Consider the following 23,228-nt stretch of genomic DNA (forward strand, 5'->3'; position numbering starts at 1 on the left):
TTGCAGGAGACCTACTGGAGCCCGCATGGATCCGAGATTCACCCAGAAAACAGTTAAGTTTGGTGGTGGAAAAATCATGGTCTGGGGTTACATCCAGTATGGGGGTGTGCGAGAGATTTGCAGGGTGGAAGGCAATATCAATAGCCTGAAATATCAAGAAGTATTAGCTACCTCTTACATTACCAAACATATAAGGGGTCAAATTTTGCAGCAGGACGCATACTTCCATCTCTACGTCAAATTTCCTCAAGGCGAAGAAGATCAAGGGGCTCCAGGACTGGCCAGCCCAGTCACCAGACATGAACATCATTGAGCATGTCTGGGAACCAAAGAATCTTGATGAACTCTGGGAGGCACGTAAGACTGCTTTCTTTGCTATTCCTAATGACTTCATCAATAAATTGTATGAATCATTGTCGAACCACATGGATGCAGTCCTTCAAGCTCATGGAAGTCATACAAGATATTAAATGTTGATCTCACAGCACCACTACTTAATTCATTGATGTTATGCAGCATATTTTTGTATATGAAGTAAATTATTTGTTCAATTTTCACATTACTGTCTGTAGGCGACAAAACTTTTGTCTTGCCAAAATCTGACCTTTCTGTGTTCATTAAATGATCAATCTTTCTTCAGTGAAGCAAATTTATTTTAGTATATTGAACATGATTTGGGAGGGTTTTAGCTTCCATAGGAGCCATTTCTAAAACCAATGGATTAATTCAAAGTTAGGTTATGAGCTGTTTATTTCTACAAAATGTGACAAGACTTTTGTCAGGGACTGTATTGGATGAGGATTCAGGTGAGGCCTCCCTCTGTGGGCCACATAAGGGTTAACTCGACTCGACTCTACTGTGAGGTGATGTCAACCAAAAATGGCTGAACTGTAGATAAATTAAAACAACATCTCGAGTCGAGTAGTTCTAGATATGTATCATGGAAAAGCGCCATAAGGGTCCCAAGTGGGTTTGTGCATGTTTCCGTGGTGGCCCCGCCCCTTACCCATTTAGCATTTTGTACCTGGGTACAAAGTCGGTAGTAAGTGGGCATTGGATTAAAGATGGCATCTTTCAAATTATGGAAACCACGGACAAACCCGCTTGGGATCCTTATCGTCAGCCCGGATATAAACCTTATGGGGTCCACATATGGGGACTTACCCCCACACTTATGGGGGACATGCTGGCTGGGTGTGAGCCTCCGTGTCCAGGGTCACACACAGCACAGACAGGGCTGACTTTACAACCACACTTTCATATAACAGCCCCTTTAATGTCAACTCTATATAATCACTGTTCTGGGGACTTTGTGCATTGTGCAGTACAGCAAACATTGCTGTGATACAAATGCATTTTACATCATGATGCTTCTTCACAAATGAAGTTCCTAATGGATTGTAATAGCACTGGACTGGATTTGAAAATTCCTTCCCCCTGCAAAGGGATTGGCACTCTCCTCTCTCCCTCTCCACTGGAATGAGTAATTGATGAAGCAGAGAAAATGAGACAGCAGGCTCTTTTAAGTGCTTCCAAATCAATGTGCACACAGAAGCAGACACGGGGAGCATGTGCAGAATCTACACACGAGTGCGGCTAAGAGAGCGTTTAGAAGAACTGGCCTTACGATGCACGTAACGCATTCAAGCTTGAACTTTATGATGTACGAACAAATGCATGCAGAAACTGTGCTGAGAGAATTATCAGGCGGACCCTGTCCTTTGGCCTACACACACACACACACACACTGTATATATATAAAGGGCACGGCCCACTGAACAGTGTGTCTCAGTGTGAAAAGCTAACCCTAAAAGCAAACTTCTTCCTCCACGCTCCACTCCAAAATGCCTGTAGACTACAGCGGTCGCTGGGAGATGGTGAGCAATGAGAACTTTGAGGACATCATGAAAGCCCTTGGTGAGTTGAACGCGGACATCTAATGCTTTAAAAGGGGAAGAGTGTGACTACATGTGTCACTAACAACAGGGATACATTATGAGGGATAATCTAGAAGGAGAGTGAGAGAGAGGAGGAAGAGGGGTGAGACTAACGGAGAAAGATCACAAAGAATGCGTACTTTCCTCATCAAGCTGCAATCAGGCCAAGTTACCCTTCCATGCTCTTTTATCGTGCCAAATAAATATTGATTCACTCCTTCAGCCACTTCATTCAATGAAAGATAAGACGGTCTGGATCAGGCGCTGGCTCCAGGTCTGTCCAGCCCTCTGCTAAACTTCTACATCCTCATGGAAACGGCTCAAAAACTAAATGTAGATGGGTAAACGTATGATGACAAGACAATGAATGGTGGGCTAAATGAATATGTGAACAGTCTTTCTGGCATAAGCCTAAATTGTGTGACGGGCTTCACCGTGCGACCTTTGACGCGATCCATCGACATCCTGTGTTTTGCAGACATCGACTTTGCCACCAGAAAGATTGCTGTCCATCTGCATCAGAGCAAAATCATCGTCCAGGACGGAGACAAGTTTGAGACAAAGACGCTGAGCACCTTCAGAAACTACGAGGTCAACTTCACGGTGGGACAGGAGTTTGAGGAGCACGTAAAGGCCCTGGACGGCAGGACAGTCATGGTGGGACTATTTCCTGGTTTTGATGATGATGATGATGATGATAGCCAGAAAAATCATGATCGATGTTTTGATCGTTGTTTTTTTTGTGTGTGTTTGACGGAACAGACACTTGTGAACTGGGATGGAGACAAGCTGGTGTGTGTTCAGAGGGGGGAGAAGGAAAACCGTGGCTGGAAACAGTGGATCGAGGGAGACATGCTACACCTGGTGAGAATCACAGCAGTATTAGACCCAGAACAGCCTGCAGTTTGATCAGACTCATTAGTCTCTTTTATTGTTCAATAACAATAAAAGTTAATGAATCACTGTGTGAAGAAACAGAGCTTAAAGCGCAGCCTGATTATGCAACTGAGAGAGACATGTGGACTTGTGTGTGTAAAGGTCTGCGTCTCCTCTTTCAGGAACTCACTGCACTCGACAAAGTCTGCCACCAAGTGTTCAAGAAGGCACAATAACATGGGAACAGCACTCGCCTGCAACCAAACTGTCTATTTATACTGTGACTGTGGAGACTTGTAATAAACCACGGACATGAAATGTGTGACTTTACTTGGACAAAGTTCTTCAGACACAGATGGGATTATGTGCAGCTCTTTGACAGACTGGTGGTTTGAAGTCTTAGTTGTAAGAGCTCCAGAATCCTGACCATGTTAACTAGGGCAGGGGTCTGCAACCTGGGGCTCTAGACCCACATGTGGTCTTCAGGCCCTCAGCAGTGGCTCCCTGTAGCGAGGAAAACGAATAAAGGTTTTTTAGAACTAAAATATGCAGCATATCCTATGTCTACATCAAATGCTATATTAATATTCTCTATATTATCTAGTGTTTAAAACATGGGAAGCCATTCCCAACACTTAAATAAAGTCATCATGAACTACATACATTCCAAATATAGTTTTATTTATTTCAAAGTAGGTTTTTTATTGTATTAATTTCCCACAAAGACTCACAGATGTGTACATAGTTCTGTGTCCAGTGTTTTTTTCTTCTTCATTTCTTTAGGTAAAAATTGCAATGTCAGTTTTATTTTTGTAGTTCTTAAATTTCATAAATGCAATAAACTATAGTTATACATAGTGTATATATACAGTGGATATAAAAAGTCTACACACCCCTGTTCAAATGCCAGGTTTTTGTCCTGTAAAAAAAAAGATAAATCATTTCACAACTTCTTCCACCTTTAATGTGACCTATAACCTGTACAATGCAATTGAAAAACAAACTGAAACCTTTAAAGGGGAAAATATAAAATAAAAACTTCAAATAACCTGGTTGCATAAATATGCACACCCTTAAACTAATACTTTGTTGCAGCACCTGTGGCTTTTATTACAGCACTCAGTCTTTTTGGGCAGGAGCCTATCAGCGTGGCACATGTTGATGTGGCAATATTTGCCCACTCTTCTTTGCAAAACCGCTCCAAACCTGACAGATGGCGAGGGCATCTCCTGTGCACAGCCCTCTTCAGATCACCCCACAGATGTTGGATGGGATTCAGGTCTGGACTCTGGCTGTGCCATTCCAAAGCCTCAATCTTATTCCGGTGAAGCCATTATTTTGTCGATTTAGATGTGTGCTTTGGGTCATTGTCATGCTGAAAGATGAAGTTCCTCTTCATCTTCAGCTTTCTAACAGAAGGCCAACACTGACTGGTATTTGGAACTGTTCATAATTACCTCCACCCTGACTCAGGCCCCACTTCCAGCTGAAGGAAAACAGCCCCAAAGCATGATGCTGCCACCACCATGCTTCACTGTAGGTATGGTGTTCTTTTGGTGATGAGCAGTGTTGTTTTTGCACCAATTTACCTTTTGGAATTATGTCCAGAAAGTTCAGTCTTGGTTTCATCAGACCATAACACATTTTCCCACATGTGTTTGGGAGATTTCAGATGTCTTTTTGCAATATTAAGCCGAGCTTGGATGTTTTTCTTTGTAAGATAAGGCTTCCGTCTTGCCATCCTACCCCATAGCCCAGACATATGAAGAAGATGGGAGATTGTTGTCACATGTACTACACAGCCAGTACTTTCAGTTCATTTTTCTTATCGTCTCATCGTCAATTTTGGACGGACGTCCTGTTCTTATTAATGTCACTGTTGTGCCATATTTTCTCCACTTGATGACGACGGTCTTCACTGTGTTCCATGGTATTTAATTCCTTGGAAATTCTGTTGTAGCCTTCACCTGACTGATATCTTTGAATAATGAGATCCCTCTGATGCGTTGGAAGCTCTCTGCAGACCATGGCTTGTGCTGGAAGATGTGGCTGCAAAAATGTCAGGAAAAGTCTGAACAGCTGAACTTGATTTGGGGTTGATCAGAGGCACTTTACCTGGTTAAATCTGTGTTAAATCTGAACACAGCAGCATTCACAGTTATTAAAGGGTGTGCACACTTATGCAACCACATTATCTCAGTTGTTTATTATTACTTCCCCTCCCTGATAGATTTCTGTTTGTTTTTCAATTGCATTGTACAGATTATAGGTCACATTAAAGGCAACTCTAACGTGATGACGTTTACTAACGTGATAACGTCTTCTTTTATTGAAACTTTATTTACACACGCGTATCTCATAGACACTTGTTGACAAGAGACTTTTATCCCAGTGTGCGACAGGAATAGAGAAGAATAAATACTCGTGTTGACTTTTATGAACACAGAAATGTACTTTCTGTGAAATTTGTGAATAATTAATGTCACTTTGTAAAGTATGAAATGTTAAATATATAAATGCCGATTGGAAAAGTTCTTTGAACATCACGTTTACACAATATAGTATCACGTTTTTGTGATATAATTATCACGTTTATACAATATAGTATCACGTTTATGTGATATAATTATCACGTTTATACAATATAATATCACGTTTATGTGATATAATTATCACGTTTATACAATATAATATCACGTTTATACAATATAATTATCACGTTTATACAATATAATATCACGTTTATACAATGTTTATACAATATAATATCACGTTTATACAATATAATATCACAAATTCCACTTTGAACACACACTTTGAATAATTTCATTTGTTTTTGCAAACTTCCAACATCATGGCAACCTGTATGTTACAAAAAGGTGTGTTTAATATAGGCCTACATTTATTGAATGTCTTATTAGTCTGTAGTTTGACATGTTGTTCAACTGGACAGAACAACGATTAGAACTAATAAAAGTCTACTTGATCAGGTTTTTAACCTGAAAGAAACCCTCCTAAAATTCTGTGCTGGTGTGGTCCAGGTGGTGGTAGACAGAAGTTAAGTAGACAAGATCTGCTGAGTATGTCATTAAGGAGATGTTACCTATTTCCAGGAAGATATGTGAAACATTGGTATCTGAATCAAACCCAGCCAGTTGGACATCAGTAGGTCTTTTGATGAAAGTAAAACAAATGCACTGACACCCTTGATTCTGCACAGAAAGTTGTATAACTTTCAAATCCATGTAATGAATACAAGTGATGAATGATATATTTTCTTTATTTTATACACAACAGACTATCCAGCAGACACCCAGGGATTACAGGCGCCTGAGGAATTCCTCACACTCCAAGGCTTTCTTGTAATTGCTCAGGAAGCTATCCAGTTTCTGCCTCGCTTTTGAGGAAATGTGGCTCTGAAGCGGTTCCCCAAGCTGGGTTATCTCGCTGACAAGACAAAATGATATAGCAAAATAATGAAGTCGTTAAAGACACTCAAATACATAATAAGATATAAACTGAAAATTGGATTAACAGTTTCCTAAACTATCCGGCTTACCTTGAGTCAAACTCTGTGCCACGCATGTACATCTCCTTGGCTTTGCCCAGGGAGATGGAGTGAACAGCTCCGAGGGCGTGTCAGTGTCTGAGATCTCACCTCTGGCAAAAGTACATCCATTACGAATGCCACTGGATCTGCAGACTTCTTGTCTGTCTCAGTACGTTTGAGTACTTCAGACAAGAAGTGCATGACTTTGTCCACTTGTTCATCATCTTCAAAAAGAAGGATGACCCTGTCCTGTTTCTTGGCCCAAGGAGACACTGTGTTGCCTGTGATGATGTTCTATAAAAAATGTATAGGATTTTAGTTTGGGTATTCATATACAAATACACAAACACCACACTAATTGCCATTGTCACTCACTTTAAGGTGTTGCAGCATGCCCTGATCCTCTGTGATTACACTGGTTAACAGACAACATGCCTCGCGTCGCTTCTGTTGGGCTTGTTGGGCCCTTTCCTAAAATTAAATGACACATAATATGCAACACTGAATACATGTGATTAAGAACTTTGAATAAGACATTTTCTTTCCCTGATTATTTGCACTTCCTCTGATAAGAGGTGTCATCCTGGCTGGCAACTTGTTTGGCCACAGTAACATCACTGCCCTAAATGGATATACAGATAAGCCTGTCTGAGAGGCAAATTGTTACATTACTTCTGAGAACAATCATTATTATCAGGGGCATCTATAAAAATGCAGGAATCTTGAAACTTTTTCTCAATATCTAAATTCTCAACAAGAGTGAAAATAAAATACACATTGACTTAAGATTCTACACACATGAAGTACAGTACACATAGATGAAATGGCTCCAGCATTAGTTTACTTTACTTTACTTATTTTGAGTTTCCGATACTCAAATGGATGAGTTGAATAGTTTGATGGTCACAGTTATCCATGGTCAGGACAAACAGAAATAACATCACATTTCATAATACATAAGGCTCATGGGGAAATTAAAGCCTTTCAGCGTTGAAATGAAAAAATATTTGATAATTTAGGATTTACCACCGTACTCCACCATTGACCTTTGGTGTCCTTGCAGATGGGACACAAGCTTTGCATAGCTCCCCTTTTTTGTGCAGATCAGACACTGATAAGTGTCCGAGTCGCATCTCCTCAGCTCAGGGTCTGCTCCTTCACTGAACGTAGTGTTGCTCTATAAGAGAAAATGTAAATTAAAATTGTATTTTGTATTTTTAACATAGAAACATTTTTAATCCAGAATCAAGTAGTAATGAACTGGACTGCATTTGCCTTTAAGACTTTCCCTGTCCTAAAATATAAGCAGGCTAACTGAAATAAATCAAATCAAATGACACTGTTGACTGTGATTCAACAGAACTTCTAATTTCTAAACATGAAAAATATTATTCATCATCAAATCTTTTATCTTAACAATTGTAGAACTGAGGTCACACGTTTTCAAATTAGCAAAGCTGTGTGCAACTTGTCAGAGTCATTTAAAGATTAAAAACAGATAAATACTAATATATAGAGATCATATAGTTTATCTTATACGTTTCTTGGTTGAAAATGAGACAATGTTATATTGTCAATGTTATAACCTGTACATATAAATAAAAGAAAAAAGGGAGAAAAGAAAAAAAGGGAGAAAATCGCTGCGTCTTGCTTGCTATTACAATCGCTGTCGTTACAGCATGCAGACATTACTGGTTAATAAACCGCACTTAATTGATTTAATGGATACAAATAATGACGATTCATCCAGTGTTAAATATCTAAATGTGTTTTTTATCCATTCTTACCTTTTCCTCCGTCATTTTCCCGTGTTTTTCCCGTGTTACTTTTTCGGGTTCTCTCTTCATACTCGGTCAACGTAAACTTCATCACGTTTCAGACGCAGTCTCTTGAGACCCAATCAGAGTGTCGTGTAGTGTGAGGGGGTTTCGTTGAGTAAAGGATTGTTTCGTTGAGTAAAGGGGCGTTTCGTTGAGTGGTCTGCGGGTCTGCAGCTAGACCCTTCTCGGAATATGGGTATTAGCATGAGTGGGTGGAGTTGACTCATTTAGACTAACGTAATCTTCTTTATGTAACCAAGTTTCAGTTACACAGGTAGATCAAAGTACTTTGTGACTTTTATTGATGACTACTCTCGATGCTGCAAGGTATACGTTATGAAACAGAAAAGTGAAGTTCCGAGCAAATGGAGGAATTTGAGAAAACATTCTCCAATGAGTGCGGTGAGAAACTTACAAGACTAAGAACAGATAAAGGTGTAGAATACACCTCCAGGGAGTTTCAAAATCAACTTTTTAATCATTTTAATACTTATATTTGGGACTCTGGAGGCCCTACCAGTCGCCAAAGTGTGGAAAAACAATACTCAGTCCATTTTTCGTGTTCCCCCTTAGTGTAAGTATAGGCGATAAAACACGTGATGTTGAATTCCATGCGCATTGTGACAACAGAATGCGCATTTCACCGCGAATGTTACCACCCCAGCAGGAAGTTTACTTAGAGAGCTCGACCTTAGCTCCACCTTGTCCCTATAAAATGCGAGAGTGCAGGCGAGGGAGGAAGAGCGGTATTATGTCAACACGGAGGGACAAGTGTGCTGTTGGTGGCTGCACAGTGGAGCACAGTGTTTTACACAAACTTCCAGCCTCAGAGGAGTTTATATATGAAGCTAATGTGCCGGATAAAGTCAGCGACTGTATTTCACCGACGTACAAACACACACATTTTTAAGAAAAGGTCAAATAGAGGTCATAACTGACCATTCTAACACGTCCTAATTAAAAATATTTGTTCAGTACGTCCACCATGACCGGAGCACAGACTCAGTCTGATACAGTCACATACAGCAGCAGTTTATGCAGCGATCAGCGGTGCTGTCTCTAAATGTTTTTAACTGATTTACAGTTGGTCAGTGTTCGGCTTGATCCTTGTGTCGGACGTCTCTTCCTGTGACGACACTCTCGCTGCCATGTTGATATTGTCAGAGAACTAGTGGAGGGAGGCGGAGAGGAATGGAGCGGAGGGAACAGGAGCTGAGCTGAGTGAGCGCAGTAAAAAGGACAAATCAGAAACCCCCCGGAAGAAGTGGGCGTGTGTTTGCCTGTGTCTCATTTGCATATAAAGGGACCAGGCACAAAACCGAGCGTTCTGAAAGGGGCAGGTTTAGCAGGGTTATTGAACTGCTATGGTTCTTCATCCTTATGGTATTTTGACCAAAGCATGTCACAGACATGTTCATTAGGACACCAGGGAACTATTTTAACTTGGAGAAATAGGGTATAATATGTTCCCTTTAAAGGCTCAAGGTATCCACCATGCGATGACTGTACCTCATTCACCACAGCAAAATGGTGTGGCAGAAATATGACATTGATAGAAGCAGCTAGAAGTATGCTCTCCCATGCTAAACTATTAAACATGTACTGGGTAGAAGCAACTGCAGCTTACATACAGAACAGGCTGCCCACATCTGTTCTGAAGCAAGAGACACCCTACCAGAGATGGAGCGGGAAAAAACCGGACATGAGTCACATGAAGGTGTTTGGTTGTGTAGCATAAGCATATGTGCCAGACACAGAAAGAAGAAAACTGGACAAGAAAGCTGTGAAGCTGCGTTTCATGGGCTATGCAAATAATGCCAAGGGCTACCGCTTGCTGCATGAAGAAAAAAAGGAGGATTCTAATTCACCGGGATGTCATCTTTAATGAATCAGACTTTGGATGGAAACAGGAAGGTGCAATTTCTTGTTCAGAGAATGAAGTTGTCTTGAATACAGATGAGAGACTGTGACAAGGTCACAAGGTCACTGTCGATGGAGCTGCTAGAGAGGGCAGCAGAATCAAAAAGCCTCCAAAGCGATATGAATAAGAAGAATTTGCTGACATGGTGACTGAACATTATGCCAATGTTTGTCATGTCACAGAACCAAGCACACTGAAAGAAGCAATGATGAGCCCTGAAGTAAAGGAATGGCAGGAAGCGACTGACCTGGAATATGAGTCGCTGCTGGAAAATGAGACTTGGGACTTGGTGGATTAACCAAGAGATCGACAGGCCATAGGATCAAGATGGGTGTTCAAAGTCAAGCATCATAGTGATGGAAAAGTGGAAAGATACAAGTGCAGACTTGTCGCCAAGGGGTACTCACAGAGGTATGGTGCTGACTTTGATGAGACTTTTTCACCTGTGGTACGATTCAGCTCAATTCGTACATTGCTGTCCTTCGCCGTTCAGAATAATCTACATGTGCATCAAATGGATGTAGTAACTGCATTCCTAAGTGGACACCTGGAAGAGGAAATCTACATGGAGCAACCAGAGGGGGTACATCAAACCAGGTCAGGAACACACCAAACACTGCACATCTGACGGCTGTGAAGAGAATTCTTCGATACCTGAAGGGTACATTGAACCTTGCCCTAAAGTATGAGCAGTCAAATTCTGGAACTTTGATCGGGTTCTCAGATGCTGACTGGGCTGGTGACCAAGATGACTGCTGTTCAACCACAGGTAATGTGTTTTTGCTGGGTGGAGGACCAGTGAGTTTGCTCAGCAAGAAACAAGCAACAGTTGCACTGTCAACAGCAGAAGCCGAGTATGTTGCACTGAGCCAAGCAGCACAGGAATGTATCTGGCTTGGATGACTGCTGAATGATCTTGGGCTGGATGCTATGCCTGTCGTGGTCCTGGAGGACAACCAAGGAGCCATTGCAATCGCAAAGAATCCATTTGATCATTCAAGGACAAAGCACATGGACATTTGCTACCATTACATCCGTGAATGTGTGCAGAATGGGCAAATACAACTACAATATTGCCCAACAAACGACATGAAGGCAGATATCGGAGAACTGACTGTTTTATTACTAATACTAGTACTAAGACTAATACTTTAACTCGCTACTTTTGCTTAAACTCTATCATTTACATAGATCACGTACGGTGTTTCTTTCTTTGCTAGCGTAACAAGTTAGCTAAGCCGCGATGGCTTCGTTCTCTCCCTCTCCTTCTCCTGCTCTCTCCTGTGTTGTGTGCCACATGTTTAGCTACTCCTCTGCCTCCTTTAGCGATAAAAGTACTTGTAAAAAGTGTAGCTTACTGGCTAGGGTGGAGACAAGGCTTAGTGAGGTAGAAACTCAGCTCCGCACCATAGAAGCTAAATCAGTTAGCCAGTCCCCTGTAGTCGGTGCGGACCACATAGCATTAGCTCCCTCAGCAGCTCCCGTGCAGCCGGGAGACAAACAGGGCAGCTGGGTGACTGTAGTGTTAAGCCTAAGAGTCCTGTCCACCACCAAACTGTTCACACCTCAAACAAGTTTTCCCCTCTCAGCACCACACAGACTGAGAAACCAACTCTGGTAATTGGTGACTCCATCCTGAGGAACGTGAAAATAGCAACGCCAGCGACCACAGTCAGGTGTTTTCCCGGGGCCAGAGCGGGCGACATAGAGTCTTATCTGAAACTGCCGGCTACAGAGAATCGTAAATTCAGTAAATTTATTATTCATGTCGGCAGTAATGACACCCGATTACGCCTATCGGAGGTCACTAAAGTTATTGTTAAGTCTGTGTGTAGGTACGCACAATCGATGTCGGACAACATTACATTACATTACATTACATGTCATTTAGCAGACGCTTTTATCCAAAGCGACTTACAATAAGTGCATTTAAACATTTGGGTACAAATAAGAGCTAGAAGTAAGTAAGAGCTTCAAGTGAACCAAACTATGAAGTGCTAGTCGTAAGTGCGATGTATAGTTTTTTTTTTTTTTTTGTCATCCTCGTCATCGTCTTAGTCGAGGTAGAGTCGGAAGAAATGTGTTTTTAGTCGGCGGCGGAAGATGTGGAGACTTTCCGCTGTCCGGATGTCGATGGGGAGCTCGTTCCACCATTTGGGAGCGAGGACAGTGAACAGTCTCGAGTTCTGTAAATGCCTCTGCGATCCTCTCAGTGAGGGGGCAGCGAGCCGGTTTGCCGATGCAGAGCGTAGTGGGCGGGCTGGGTTGTAGGTTTTGATCATGTCCTGGATGTAGGCTGGACCGGATCCGTTTGTAGCATGGAACGCAAGCACTAGAGTCTTGAAGCGGATGCGAGCAGCTACAGGAAGCCAGTGAAGGGAGCGGAGGAGAGGTGTAGTGTGGGAGAATTTTGGTAAGTTGAAGACCAGTCGAGCTGCTGCGTTCTGGATGAGTTGCAGGGGTCGTATGGCACACGCAGGGAGACCAGCCAGGAGGGAGTTGCAGTAATCCAAGCGTGAGATGACAAGAGCCTGGACCAGAACCTGTGCCGCCTTCTGGGTTAGAAGAGGCCGTATCCTTCTGATGTTGTACAACATGTATCTGCAAGATCGAGCTGTTGCAGCAATGTTGGCAGTGAGGGAGAGATGGTCATCAAGTGTCACACCCAGGTTCCTTGCGGTATGAGACGGAGTTACCACAGAGTTGTCGAGGGTGATGGTTAGGTCTGTGGTGGGAGAGCCCTTTCCTGGGAGAAAAAGTAACTCAGTCTTGTTGAGATTGAGTTTCAGGTGATGGTCAGACATCCACTGAGAGATGTCGGTCAGACAAGCGGAGATCCGTTCTGCTACATGTGTGTCGGAGCTGGGAAAAGAGAGAATAAGTTGGGTGTCGTCGGCGTAGCTGTGATAGGAAAAACCATGAGAGAGAATAACAGAACCAAGAGAGTTGGTGTATAGAGAGAAGAGGAGAGGGCCCAAGACAGAACCCTGAGGGACCCCAGTAGCTAGAGGACAGGGTTCCGACACAGATCCTCTCCAGGTTACTCTGTATGTTCGGTTTTGAAGATAGGACGAGAGTAGGGTAAGTGCAGATCCTGAGACACCTAGTTCTTGAAGGGAGGAAGTAAGGATCTGGTGGTTAACTGTGTCAAACGCTGCAGAAAGGTCCAAGAGGATGAGCACAGAGGAGAGAGAGGCAGCCCTGGCAGTGTGGAGTTGCTCAGTGACAGCAAGAAGTGCAGTTTCGGTCGAGTGACCTGCTTTAAAACCAGACTGAAGAGGATCAAGAAGGTTGTTCCGGTGAAGGTAGGAGGAGAGTTGATTAAAGATAGCATGCTCCAGAGTTTTGGAGAGAAAAGGAAGAAGAGAGACAGGTCTGTAGTTATTTACTTCAGACGGGTCAAGGGTGGGTTTTTTAAGGAGGGGGGTCACTCTGGCCTCTTTAAGAGAGTCCGGAAAGCAACCAGATGATAGAGATGTGTTAATGAGGTGGGTGAGGAAAGGAAGAAGATCAGAAGCAATTGACTGAAGAAGGTGAGAGGGGATAGGGTCAAGGGGGCAGGAGGTGGAGCGGGCAGAGGTTATTAGGGAAAGAACTTGATCCTGAGATAGAGGGGTGAAAGAGGATAGAGAAGGAGCTGAATGTGTGGTTGGTAGAGTGGTGAGATCAGGAGGTGGGGTTGAGAAAGACGAGCGAATGTCATCTACTTTTTTTGTGAAGTAGTTGACAAAGTGAATTGGTAGAAGGGAGGAGGGGGGGTGGGGGGGTCAAGGAGGTTAGAGAAGATCGAGAAAAGTTTTTTGGGGTTAGAGAAAGAGGATTGAATTTTAGTCTGATAGAAAGATTGTTTGGCTGCAGAGATAGATGTGAGGACAATAAGTTCAGATTGTTATAAAAATGGACACCCATATCTTTTTGTTATTTAATATTTCATGTTATTAATATTTTCTGTTTTATCTAAAAGAATCACTGTGCTCTAGTTTCTGCAATCAGGCAATACAGGGGTGTAGTGGCGCATTTACGCCACAAGAGGGAGTATCCCCGCAAATGAGTAACTCTGTCAAGGGAAAACACAGCCGATGCACACAGGGTATAACCTGCATCCGGCTGGACAGAAACATAACGATGTGTATTGCCATGTGTATTTCCAGGTAAGCAGAAGAGAAACGGGTAAAATAGACATATCAAAGAGTAACACCACAGAGTTATAAAGGTGGCGAGGAAGTTGGCCGAGTATTCCTGTCATTTTAAATTCTGTTTTGTTGTAAGTTATCCCTGTAACTCCGAAGCTGACGCTAATGGTAAAGCTAATGCTAACTGTATGATGAGTATGACTGTATGATGTATGATGAGCCACGTTAGCCGCTCAGCCAGTGATATGTGTCTGTATATATGTTCAAACTAACATGGAAAACACAGCCGATGCACACAGGGTATAACCTGCATCCGGCTGGACAGAAACGTAATGATGTGTATTGCCATGTGTATTTCCAGACTGTCCAGTAAAGAATGTGAATGAAGCCACACTGCGTCTTTATTGAAGTGTGCAACAAAATTTGGTGTCAGAAGTGGGATCAGCCGTGCTACAGAGAAGCAGTGTGAGATTGCAGAAGAAACGCAACTATGGAGCTGGAGCGACTGCAAGATCAACTGAATGAGATCCTGGTGCAGTTAAAATTTGAGCAGCTACAAGAGGTGTGTTTGCAAGCTAAGATTTTAACTGAAAGACAGACAAAAAAGCACACGCTGATCAGAGCAATAAATGAAGCAGTAGATATAGCAATAGAAGAGGAGGAAGAGGAGGTAACATATGCATTCCTGGTCAAGTTGATAAAGAGCGCTGAGGAAATGGAAGGAAGGGATGTTGTGAAGGAAAACACCAGTAAAGATGCTGAAGCATTGGTCAGCCTACAAGAACAGTATACAGCACTGCAGCTGAGCTTCCAGACCTCCACAAAAAGATTGGAGGAGGAAATGGCCAGGCTGACGCATAAAATGACTTCCCAAGGACCCAGCCAGGGTCCGAGCCCCAAACTAGCTATTTCATCTGCAACTCAGCCACCTGAAGTAACCATACGAAGGGAGTTTAAAATTAATGGCCAGATTGGAGAAAGGGGCCAAAGAGACAAGCTGTCCTACTCTAACCTGGTCCACCAAAATTGAAATGGGACTGAAAAGAAATCATGGTGAGGCAGAGATTATTGAGGCTGTTGTCAGGGCCATAAGCCCAGGTCTAAGTCTCCGTGATATGTTAGAGATAAAGTCAGACCTCACCCTGGCACAGCTTCGTACTATCTTAAAGGGGCATTACAAAGAGGATAGCTCCACTGATCTCTATCATCGGCTGATAAATATAACCCAGGATAGTAACGAGTCCCCACAGAACTTTCTATTCAGAGCGATAGAGCTAAAATAGAGACTCCTAGCATCATCTAGAGAACCAGGCACAGATGAACATTACAGTACTGAACTGGTACAAAGAAAGTTCTTAAGAGCGGTGGGCACAGGACTGATCAGTGACAATGTGAAATATCAAATCAAGGGCTATTTGGATCTCTCAAAGTGAGAGAGATAAGAGCAGAGACACAACCAGTTCAAGAGGCAGCAATTGGTGCAGTTGGTGGACAGGAACAATTATTCTCCACATCAACAAAGATGAAAACAGTTAAAACACCATCAACGGTGACCCATAAAGAATCAGAGCTCCTAGAGGTCATGAAGCAGCTTAAATGTGAAAAAGCTGAAATAAAGGGAGTCATCCATGAGTCACACAGATCTGCCACCCCACGTCAACCCAGTAGGAAGAGGGGCTGCAAAGACTGTCAAGACAGAAACAGAGGGGAGCAGTGTGACCACTGCTTCAGGTGTGGACAAAGTGGTCACCTGTCCAGGGGATGTCGGACACGGAAGAGGCTCACAGACAGGTCAGAACAAGTTGAAATGTCCGCTAGTACTGTGATATCGCTCCCACCTCCATCTGTTTCAGGTCAAACCCAGAGTGAGCAGCAAAAAGACGTTTATCAGCTCATCACAGACAGCATCCAACACTTGGAGACAAAAATGGCAGCTACTGGACAAGGCAACAGAAATGAAGCAGTTGGTGTCAGTCTCCGCTCACCACAGCTAAGAGCCCAGCTCCTCAATCTGATTGGGAAGAAGTACGTGATCACCTGTCTGCTGGATGGAGTAATGACAAGAGCTTTGTGGGACACTGGATCACAGGTTTGTCTCATAAATGAGAGATGGAGACAAAAAGAACCTTCCCCACACTACCGTTAGGAGTATATCGGAGCTCCTCGGGCCTGGTACACTAGATGGGAGGGCTGTGAATCAAACACCAATCCCCTTCTCTGGGTGGGTGGAAATTAAGTTCAGGTTACCTACAGTTGAGGTCACACAGCTAGAGCTGCTAGTGCCAGTGTTAGTGGTCACTGATAAAGGAGTAGCAGACGAGCCCATCATAGGCTTTAATGTGATTGAATACCTGGTAGCCAGGGGTATTGAACCACCCCGTGTTCTCAGCGAGGCTGTCAGTGCAGCTTTCGCTTTTGATTGCAGGAAAACTGAAGTGTTTTTGAAAGTGATGAAGAGTGGGGATGATGGACTAGGTGAGGGCACAGTGAAAGCAGGAAGAGAGCTAACCATGATCTCACCTGGTCAGACTAAACCTGTTAAATGTAGTGTGAGGGCAGGTCCACTGTCAGAACAGCAGGATGTCTTGTTTGAGCCAGAGTCACACCTCCAGTTACCAGAGGGGTTAGAGGTCAGGGGAAGTGTGGTGCGTCTACAGCGAGGTACCCGGTCCCGTCTCACCATCCCCATCACAAATAATACAGCTCATGAGATCTTACTGCCTCCAAGGATTGTAGTTGGGTGTACTCAGAGGGTCAAAAACATATACCCCGCCAACACAAGACCTGTGGGTACGAGCCAGATGGAAACCAATGTACCAGCCACAGGGCAAGCCGCCACATTAACGAAAGAAAAGCAAGTGACAGAACGAGAAAAACGATCAAACAGTGACAGTCTCTGGGATCCCCCAGTACCCCTTGACCATCTCTCTACAACCCAGCAGCAGGAAGTCAGGCAGCTACTGAGGAAAGAGAGTCAGGTTTTCTCTCGGGATGAACAGGATACAGGAACCATACCATCTCTGCAGCTTAAGATTTGCCTCAGTGACCCCACCCCTGTCAAACGCACATACATATCTGTCCCAAAACCACTTCACAAAGAAGTAAAAGAGTATTTGGAAGACCTGTTAAACAGAGGGTGGATAGCTAAATCAAAATCCCCCTATTCCAGCCCAATTGTGTGTGTGCGGAAAAAGGATGGGAGCCTCCGCCTGTGCTGTGACTACCGTGAGCTAAATAAAAAGTCGATCCCCGACCGCCATCCGATACCATGGATACAAGATATGTTAAACCCTTTAAAGGGAAGTTCCTGGTTTTCAGTATTGGACCAAGGAAAGGCCTACCACCAGGGATTCCTAGAAGAGTCGAGTCGTCCCCTCACGGCATTTATTACACCATGGGGATTATACGAGTGGATGAGAATTCCCTTTGGCTTGTCATCTGCTCCTGCAGAGTTCCAGAGATCGATGGAGGAGTGTCTGGTGGGACTGCGTGATGAGGTTTGCTTGCCCTATTTGGATGACAACTTGGTTCACTCTCAGACATTTGAGGACCACTTGAATGATCTGAGGAAGGTCCTGCAGCGTTACCGGAGCCACGGAGTGAAATTAACTGCAAGAAAATGTGAGCTCTTCAAAAATCAGGTGAGATTCCTGGGAAGGCTTGTTACAGACAACGGTCATACAATGGACCCTGCAGACATTCCTCCTGTCCAATCATTAAAACAGCGGACCCCCACCACAATTGGGGAAGTGAGGAAGCTGTTGGGATTCATCTCTTACTACCGCAACTATATTTCTAACTTTTCACGTATAGCAAAGCCTCTCTATGACCTGCTGTGCACAGAAAATACAGTAAGAGAAAAGCCCGAACACAAGAAATATGGCAGAAAAACACAACAAAAAGGGGGCCAATTACCATCATCTCAACCGATCGTGTGGTCATCTGAACACCAAAAGGTACTCTGTCGACTGATTGATTGTCTCTCCCAGCCACCAGTGTTAGGATATCCTGACTTTGAACAACCGTTCATCTTACACTGCGATGCATCACAGGAGGGGCTCGGAGCGGTGGTTTATCAGAGGCAACATGGAAAACTGGTGGTGATTGCATACGGGTCAAGGACACTAACTGCCCCTGAGAAAAACTACCATCTCCACTCAGGCAAGTTGGAGTTTCTTGCCCTGAAGTGGGCCATATGTGAACGGTTTAGGGACTATCTCTACTATTCTCCACCATTTGTAGCCTACACAGATAACAACCCACTCACATATGTGCTCACTACAGCCAAGCTGAATGCAACCACATACAGGTGGGTAGCTGAACTTGCTGACTTCCAGTTCTGCATCAAGTACCGACCTGGAAGGGCATACAGGGACGCGGATGGCCTCTCACGCATTCCCTTGGACATGGAGCGGTACATGGAAACCTGCACACAAGTAGTGGCACCTGAGGTAATGAACAGTGTGACTGAAGCTCTCACAGTTCAGCTGGAAAGCAGTGAGCCGTGGCTGTGTCCTTTGACCATTTCAACAGTGCTGGCTGAAGAAAGTGACGTGGCGTCAGTGGCAGAGATCTCTAAGACAGTTCTGAGAGATGCACAGAAAGAAGATCCTGTGATAGGAGAAGTGCTGAAGTATGTCATCTCTAATCACTGGCCTAAAGGTGGAAAACAGGGCCGAAACAAGGAAGTAGCTGCACTGGTGAGAGAAAGACAGAAACTATGCATTGATGATGAGGGTTAACTGTACAGGAAGACCGTCAGCCGGTCACAACTAATCTTGCCAAAGAAGTTCCATGACCTGGTGTATAAAGAACTACATGAAGAGATGGGTCACCTAGGTGTTGAGAGAGTTTTGACACTCATCAGAGATCGCTTTTATTGGCCTCATATGCAGAGGGATGTCGAGCATTACATAACACAGGTGTGCAGCTGTCTAAAAAACAAACGTCCCAATAAGCCAACCAGAGCTCCCCTCACCAGCATTGTCACCACTTACCCGTTTGAGCTGGTTTCCATCGATTTCTTACATTTAGATAAATGTAAGGGAGGGTATGAATATATCCTTGTGGTAATGGACCACTTCACCCGATTTGCTCAGGCCTACCCCTGCAGAAATAAAATGGCTAAAACTGCGGCAGAAAAGATATTTGGAGATTTTGTATTGAGATTCGGTTTTCCCACAAGACTCCATCATGACCAGGGAAAGGAATTTGAAAACAAACTGTTTGCTAAGCTTCAGGAATTCAGTGGAGTTAAGGGGTCCAGGACCACCCCATACCACCCACAGGGGAATGGCCAGGTGGAGAGGTTCAACAGGACTCTACTGAGCATGCTCAGAAATCTCCCGGAGACAGCTAAGGCGGACTGGAAAGCTTCCCTGGCCAAGGTCGTTCATGCTTTCAACTGCACACGTAGCGAGGCTACAGGCTATGCACCATATTATCTCCTGTTTGGGCGGAACCCCAGGCTCCCCATTGATCTGATGTTTGGTCTCACAGTGAAGGACCAGAGCTCATCGCATGCGGACTATGCTGAGACGTGGAAGGCTCGCATGAATGATGCTTACAGGGTGGCCTCAGAGACGGCCGGTAAGGAGAGCAGACGAGGAAAAGATCTCTATGACAGAAAAGTTTATGGTGCAGAGTTATATCCTGGATGCAGAGTGCTGGTCCGAAACCTCAATGAAAAGGGGGGACCTGGGAAGTTGAGATCGTTCTGGGAAGGCCAGGTGTTTGTGGTGGTACAACGAAAATATCAGGACAGTCCAGTGTATGAGCTCAGGCCAGAAAAGGGGAAGGGGCGCATTCGAGTCATGCATAGAAATCTCCTGCTTCCATGTGACTTTCTGCCCGTGGAGAAGATCGACATGTCCACAGAATCCAGGAAGAAGTACAAGGAAAAGAGCAAGTGGCGATGTAAGCAACAGGAACAAGAACACAGTTCGGACGAAGAGGATGAATGGAGAGGAATCATCGGATTGCAAGTGGAGGGCAGGGATTCAGTGGCCGAAGATCTGGGAGAGGATACTGTAAAGCCTCAGGAGGACCAACAGGAAGAAGATACAGGTGTGGAAGAGGAGGACGATGTCACACAAAGAACTGAGGGAGAACATCAGTCTGCTGAGTCTGCATGCAGTGACGAGGAAGATGACGATCAGTTGCCTACCAGAATGACAAAGTATCCTTTGAGACAGAGAAGACCGAGAGCAATATTTACTTACAATAAGTTGGGACTGCCTACCATGTCCTATGTATAGGTAACCATGGCAGTTACATAGGTTGACTGTGAGTCAAGTTGAAAGACAGTTAAAGTCAAGCTGATGTTACTGTTCATTTGAAGAATTTAGAGTTCTTAGAGTTAAGTTAAGTAAAACTGTAATATAGATGTGACTAGTGAGTAGGAATAAGGTTGTTTTTGAGTGAATATGGACTAATGTAATCCACTGTGACCACTCTCCAGCACACTTTGAAGTAGATAGGAAGTTATGTCTATGTTAAAGGGCCTTACTCAGAAAAGATGCAGACACCCGTGCTAGTGATGGACGTTGCAGTGGACTGTTATCGTGCACAATAACGCCTGCTGCAAACATATGGCATCAACGGGAGATGAGTGCTATATGGTTTACAGAAACAGTATCGCATCTTCAGGGACTTTCTGACTCCTACTGGGACATAACATTTCTAAATGCGGGGTTGTACTACAACACGAGACTGTATTTGTGTCAGCATGTCGGGACGACATTGAATTTTCGAGGGGAGAGTGTGAGGACAATAAGTTCAGATTGTTATAAAAAGGGACCCCCATATCTTTTTGTTATTTAATATTTCATGTTATTAATATTTTCTGTTTTATCTAAAATAATCACTGTGCTCTAGTTTCTGCAATCAGGCAATACAGGGGTGTAGTGGCGCCTTTACGCCACAAGAGGGAGTATCCCCGCAAATGAGTAACTCTGTCAAGGGAAAACACAGCCGATGCACACAGGGTATAACCTGCATCCGGCTGGACAGAAACATAACGATGTGTATTGCCATGTGTATTTCCAGGTAAGCAGAAGAGAAACGGGTAAAATAGACATATCAAAGAGTTATAAAGGTGGCGAGGAAGTTGGCCGAGTATTCCTGTCATTTTAAATTCTGTTTTGTTGTAAGTTATCCCTGTAACTCCGAAGCTGACGCTAATGGTAAAGCTAATGCTAACTGTATGATGAGTATGACTGTATGATGTATGATGAGCCACGTTAGCCGCTAAGCCAAGTTACTGGGATAGGTATAGAGGGTGTTAGGTGTTTATATGTTTATACCAAACCATACATATGGTGCCAATGTAACAGCCAGTGATTTGTGTCTGTATATATGTTCAAACTAACATGGAAAACACAGCCGATGCACACAGGGTATAACCTGCATCCGGCTGGACAGAAACGTAATGATGTGTATTGCCATGTGTATTTCCAGAATGTCCAGTAAAGAATGTGAATGAAGCCACACTGCGTCTTTATTGAAGTGTGCAACATAGAGGCAATGAAGGTGGAGAGAAGAGAGTGATAGGAAAGCAGGTCGTCAGGGTGTTTTGATTTCCTCCATTTCCTTTCTGCTGCCCGTATCGTGGCTCTCTCAGCACGCAATGAGTCCGACAACCACGGGGCTGGGGAGGACTTACGAACCCGCCGTGAAGTAAGAGGACAGAGAGAGTCAAGAGAGGAGGACAGAGTAGAGAGGAATGTGTCTGTGGCAGAGTTGGGATGCATGAGGGAGAAGGAGTCAGCTGAAGGAAGTGCTGATAGAACAGTTGAGGAGAGAGAGGAGGTAGAGAGTGCAATATCTGATGAGATGAGATCATCAGATTGGGAGAGTGGGAGGGAGTAGGAAATGAAGAAATGATCAGAGACATGAAGTGGAGTTACCGTGAGGTCGGAGGTGGAGCAGTTTCTGGTGAAGATGAGGTCAAGGTGGTTGCCAGCTTTGTGAGAGAGACGAAAGTAGAAGAAGTAGATCGGATGACTTCTCTGACTGGATGTTGAAGTCACCAAGAAGAACAAACATCCCATTTCCTGGGATGTTTGAGAGGAGGACATCTAGTTCCTCCAAGAAGTGTCCCAATGGGCCTGGTGGACGGTAGATGACAACAATGATTAGTTTGACTGGGTGAGTTACAGTTACAGCATGAAATTCAAACGACTGTGAAGAGAAGTGTGGCAGTGGGTAAAGAGTGAAAGTCCAGTTGGGGTTGATGAGCAGACCTGTCCCGCCACCTCTTCCAGTGGATCTGGGTGTGTGGGAGAAGGAGTGGGCGGAGGAGAGAGCTGCAGGGGTGGCTGTGTTTGAGGGTGTTATCCAAGTCTCAGTAAGAGCAAGGAAGTCCAGGCATTGCTCAGTAGCAAAGCCAGAGATGAACTCAGTTTTGTGGGTAGCTGACTGGCAGTTCCACAGGCCCCCTGCGACAAGGTGTTGGATGTGTGTGGAGCGGGTGGGATAGATAAGTGAGGACAGGTTACGGTGATGCTGTGAGTGATTGTGAGGTTTGTAGTATCTATGAGAGGAGACATGAGCAGGAATGGAAAAAAGGCACATATGTGAAAGGTAGAAAACACTTGCAGACAGGTACTCAGCCTCGTTAGACTCCGGTTTAGACTCCTTTGTCTTTGTCCTCCTGAGTCTTCGTCTGAAGAGTCTGCCACTGAAGCTGCCGCTTTAAAGTCAGCGCTGCTTTTTAAAAGACACCTGATTAGGTGCTGATTAGTTGCAGCTGAGTGGCCACTCCCCTGTAGCCAGTGAAACTTCTCACCTGGTGATGGTGATGGCTCAATAGAAACTAGGTCAAAACAGCAACAATAACAACTTTCTCTTTGACCTAGCAGACAAAATATCTTTACAAAACTTTCACCTTAACTAAACAGACAAGTCAAAAGTCACAAAAGTCAAGCAACCCAGCTAGATACAATAGCAATTAATGAAATAGTAACCAAATAAGAAAGACCTACAGAAGTG

The 23,228-nt window shown here is 44.0% G+C and overlaps 1 protein-coding gene and 1 long non-coding RNA gene across 2 annotated transcripts; one reads left to right on the plus strand and one right to left on the minus strand.

Moving 5' to 3' along the window:
* The first annotated feature begins 1,777 nt into the window (after positions 1-1,777).
* Positions 1,778-3,135, plus strand: LOC131462453 (retinol-binding protein 2-like). Its single transcript, XM_058633696.1, has 4 exons — positions 1,778-1,917; positions 2,416-2,594; positions 2,700-2,801; positions 2,996-3,135. The coding sequence occupies exons 1-4, from the start codon at positions 1,845-1,847 to the stop codon at positions 3,047-3,049; spliced, it is 408 nt and encodes a 135-aa protein (XP_058489679.1). The 5' UTR covers positions 1,778-1,844; the 3' UTR covers positions 3,050-3,135.
* Positions 3,136-6,383: 3,248 nt separating this feature from the next.
* On the minus strand, positions 6,384-8,231 carry LOC131462456 (uncharacterized). The gene is made up of 4 exons (XR_009240880.1): positions 8,151-8,231; positions 7,390-7,540; positions 6,739-6,834; positions 6,384-6,657 (listed from the first exon to the last, which is right to left on the minus strand). It is a non-coding gene; the product is annotated as an uncharacterized LOC131462456 (long non-coding RNA).
* Between the last annotated feature and the right edge of the window lie 14,997 nt (positions 8,232-23,228).

Source organism: Solea solea, chromosome 7, assembly GCF_958295425.1.
Source record: "Solea solea chromosome 7, fSolSol10.1, whole genome shotgun sequence".
Classification (NCBI taxonomy): domain Eukaryota; kingdom Metazoa; phylum Chordata; class Actinopteri; order Pleuronectiformes; family Soleidae; genus Solea; species Solea solea.